We start from the raw sequence: 4,590 nt of genomic DNA on the forward strand, positions 1-4,590 counted from the left end.
GAAGGAGCGCGCGGCGACGGGGCCGCAGCGACCCCCCGCCAGCGGGATCGCCCCCGACCCCGCGGCCTCCTGCAACGCCCTGCTCCCTGTCCTCAGGTGGCACAGCGGGGGTGTTTGTCCTGATCGTGAATGAACTCAGTGTCACCATTTGTGCAGTCGTGTACAGCTTCGCCAACGCTTGAAAAATAGTCATGCTGCTTTAAAGTTTCTTCTTTATTTAAATTCTAAAGTAAACTTAAAATGCTTCGTTTTGTTTACCAGTTGGTGATCTTGACCCATTTTAGTAGCCTTTTCACTCAGGCTGTGAAAGATACTTTTTAAAGGACTGTGGCAGAGCTCACAGAAATGATCTCAGTTCTTGTGTGTTCGTAGGATTTGGGCCAAAGTTGTTTGACTGAGAAAAGAAATGAAAAATTAAGCCAGTATTCTTATTGAACACAAGAAAACTTGGCATTTAAAAAAAAACCCAAACGTTTACAGAAACCACATTGTTAGTGCTGTTGGATGATGACATACAGATTATCACGTCAATAAACGTTAATTTATCTTTTAAGGATCGTTTTAAGAAGAGCCTGCCCCTCTTCTTGCTTTAAGTGCTTCTTCCCGTATACACCTCTTGCAGGAGAAGAAGGTAAGTCTGTAGTAAAGTGTTCAGGCACAGCCAACTGAAGCGAAGACTGGAGAAACTAAACAGAAATTCTGTTGCATGCAAGGCAGAATGTAAACCTATTATCTTATTTTTAGCTTATTTATTAAGCACTTAACATTCCTATTCTTGCAAAATACAAAGAAGGGCGGTCCCACTCCTAAGGCTTTAAAGAAGTGCTGTGGATTAGAGAGGATGCTCTGAGGGTTAAACAGAAAGTGGATGCTGCAATTTAGCAGGTGTAATACCTGTACCCTCATTTCCACAGTGCTGGATGAAGAAAGCAGTAGAATAACCTGGATCCCTGCTTGCTAAATTTCCAAGAGGGTTTGTGCGGGAGGGGTGCAGCTGCTATTGGCATGTCCCAGATCTTTGGAGGCAGCCTGCAAGACGGCTGGTAAGAAAGAGGCGCCAACAGCGTTCCTGTGTGCATAGAGGCAATAGAAGACAACAAAGAGCAGAGGCTGAGGTGTGCACAGGTTTTGCAGAGGCCCAGGTTTTGTATGAGTGCACGTGTGTCGGCAGCCAGGTGGGAGTGCCTGGCCTGCAGCCCTGAGGAGGGGCAGCCCCACATCCCCCAGCGGGGCTGGAGGAGGGAGCAGGACACACCTAGGCAAGGCTTGGTGAAGGATCGGGGCAGGGAGCCCAGTCCACAAAAAGGGGGCTGTGGAAAAAGAGAAGATCGTAATGTGGTCGGAGCAGAGATAATATTTGCAGCTGTGTTTTGAACTGATTTGAAGTCACAGAGATGGGAAATAAGAAAGCTAAAAAGGAGATATTTACTTACTCCATGACCAACAGGATGCTGGTTAGCAGCCAAAAGTTTAACCACTACCACTAGGTATACTGGTTTTAGTCATGAAGGTGGTGTAATGTTAATAAAAATTGCTAGATATGGAAGACAATGTATACGACAGAGAGCTGTGTAATCCTCACACCACAGACACATGCATTCCCTGCTGCTCCTCGCTGATTGTCAATATTTTTGAAGTCTAGAGAAGACTCACTATTTAAAAACAAGAAAGTATTTCAGGCTTTATATCCACTGAAGAGCTGGCCTCTGTGCAAAACCACCGCCAAGGGCTGTTAGTTCCCAGGGATTACATGTTCAAGGACTCTTTTACGTGTGGTTGCTGCAGACTTTTAACCTCTTCCAAAGGTAGTTTTAAACTTCTGAACATTTAATGTGATAACAGGTTCTGCATTACCACCCAAGAATATCTACAGGTCTGTGCAGCGAAGGGACGATTCAGGCCTGATGAGCAAATTGAAGCAGAGAACAGGCTGCTGGGAAAGCCCCCCACACCCGTACATAGCACGTGCAGCCAGGCTCCTGCACCCTTGCCATATCGGGAGTAACAGCAGCATCACTCCCTGGCATTGGCTATCCGGGAACACACTCTAAATTACAGACTACAAACAAGGCACTCAATCTAAATTAAACTATATTTACCGAATGTAAATGATGTTGCTAGAGAGAATTCACCCATGAACTAAACCAGAGATGTCTGGCTGGTTTCCATCGATGGCTGCAGAAGGAACACAAAAGTAAAAGGCCGGTAAGTAGTTGCCCATAAATAAAAGTGCTAGCATTGACATTAATCTTAAGCTAAATTAATATCTGTTAGGAACACAGAAATGGGAGTGACCTTTCTTCTTCACCAAGCCCAGTCCCCTATTGTTGCAGGGAACCAAATCAAATAAACCCCTTCATAAACTGATGATACTTCATTTTTGAAGTCAGGAAGCTGCTCGATCAGCATCTGTTAGAGTCCCCGTCTTTGTGGGATAAAACGGTGAAGTGCACAGTTAAGAACTGTATGTAGGAAATGGATATAAATTAAGCTATAAATGTTTTAAGCTCAAAACCAAAAGATGGCAGATTTACAGTCTCTCATGCAATCTTAATTATGCTGCCTTGTGTATGTATTCTTTGCATAAATGATGCATAGGTTATGTGACAAAAATAGTATGGAGTTGCATAAGCAAAGAGTCTATTAACGTGCACAAAAAGTGTCTAATTTTTGACAGTTGACTGCAACACAAGTAACTTTCCTTTCTTTTCTAACGTAGTTTCTGTTTGAAGGTAGAACAAAAAATGTTTTCTGTTACGTGTGTCCCTGAGGCATGGCATCTACAGGCTTGGAATGATGAACCTTTAGTGATAAACTATTTAACATTTAAACTACAGAGCTAGTGACATAGTAATTATAAAAAATGCCCACTGTCCTAGGATGACATTACCTCCTCTAGTGGTCTAGCAGAAATGCCCAGCCTGAGTGACCCCTCTTCTCCCATCGGCTGCTACTAGCTCTCCTGGACTAAGCTAGTGATGCTGGTGCTCCAGGGGTGCGTGCTTCTCCCTATCAGCCATTGAAGAAAGATATTTTGTACACAAAGCTAACAAAAGACAAATTTCCTAATGAATGTCTAGCAAGTGTGGCCTTGTCTGCCTGAAAATGAGACAACTGCTGAAGTGGAAAGGGGAAACCTCTACCTGAAATGTAACCTCGTGAGACAGCCTGTCACTGAGATGTTCTTTGAAAAGACTGTGTAAATGATGGTGCAAATCGAATGGAGGTGGTCTGGCTCTTCCACGTGTCCCTCCATGCATCTCTGCCATCTTCCCTGTGACAAATTTAGTAATAATGTTGCTGTGCAGCAGCCAGAATGGCCTGCTGATCTGACTGAAAATGAACGTCCTCCCTAAAGGCTTAGTTTCTTAATCTTCATGCTCCAGCTTTCAGGCTTCTCACCAAATCTTCTTTTCCTCTGTGGAGAGTCATCTGTACAAAATCCCTTGTACCATGACAAAAAGATGTAAGACCTCTTTGTGCTCTTTTAGTGTTTGTGCACAAGTCCTGTTCGGCTGACAATGTGAAATTATTTGAATTTAAATTTATGTAAATGCTATCAACAACAGCTCTTTATTTCATTTGAATCATAGAATAGTTTGGGTTGGAAGGGACCTCTAAAGGTCATCTAGTCCCACCCCCCTGCAATGAGCAGGGACATCTTCAGCTAGATCAGGTTGCTCAGAGCCCAGTCCAACCTGACCTTGAAGGTTTCCAGGGATGGGGCATCCACCACCTCTCTGGGCAACCTGTGCCAGTGCTTCACCACCCTCAGCGTAAAAAATTTCTTCCTTACATCTAGTCTATATCTACCCCCCTTTAGTTTAAAGCCATTCCCCCTTGCCCTGTCACTACAGACCCTGCTAAAAAGTCTGTCCCCAGCTTTTTTATAAGCCCCCTTGAAGTACTGATAGGCTGCAAGAAGGTCTCCCTGAAGCCTTCTCTTCTCCAGGCTGAACAACCCCAACTCCCTCAATGCGCTCTTAAGTGCCAAAACCTTGATAGTTTCAGTTCCAAAAGAACTTCGGTATTTCCTGGAATTGCAAGTTGTCTCTTTTCAGAATAGCACTGGACAACACGCAATAGAGAGGACGTATGCCTATTTTCTTGATAATCCTAGCACCTAAAATGACTTTTACAAGCTGATGTACCCACCCAGTTCCTAGGATTCCCAAATTTACTTTGGTCTGTCAGCCAACGATTTGTCCATGTTACGCCTTTAATTGAATCCGCTACTTTATAGAAATAAAAAACCACACAAGAGTTGTCACTGGAAAACTTGCAGAGCCTCCACCCTTCCCCAGGCTGGAGTTCCCACTCTTCTATCTTTTTGTATGTCAAGCTTCACTCGGTTCATTTATCAAATGACAATGTGGTTTCTGGCTTTATATAAAAAATGGCTGTGATGAGTCATAGACCTCCCCCTCCCTTGTTTTCTTTTGATACTGAGATACCAAGTGCAAATGCAGTATTGACAGTGTTCCCACACCTTAGGAATTTAGGAACTGAGCTTACATTCCTTATTCAACTTTTTTTTTTTTGTCTCTTTGCTGGCCTTACCTCAAGTAATAACATATTTAATACAGTTGC

The 4,590-nt window shown here is 43.6% G+C and overlaps 1 protein-coding gene across 1 annotated transcript in view; it reads right to left on the minus strand.

Annotated features, from left to right (window-relative positions):
• PCOLCE2 (procollagen C-endopeptidase enhancer 2) overlaps nt 1-4,210 on the minus strand; it is a 31,930-nt gene extending 27,720 nt beyond the window's left edge. Inside the window, exon 1 of the mRNA XM_009325126.1 lies at nt 4,182-4,210. Coding sequence (XP_009323401.1) covers nt 4,182-4,210 — 29 coding nt within the window. The remainder of the gene's footprint in view (nt 1-4,181) is intronic.
• Nucleotides 4,211-4,590: the final 380 nt, after the last annotated feature.

This window comes from Pygoscelis adeliae, unplaced genomic scaffold (assembly GCF_000699105.1).
Source record: "Pygoscelis adeliae isolate BGI_AS28 unplaced genomic scaffold, ASM69910v1 Scaffold155, whole genome shotgun sequence".
NCBI lineage: Eukaryota > Metazoa > Chordata > Aves > Sphenisciformes > Spheniscidae > Pygoscelis > Pygoscelis adeliae.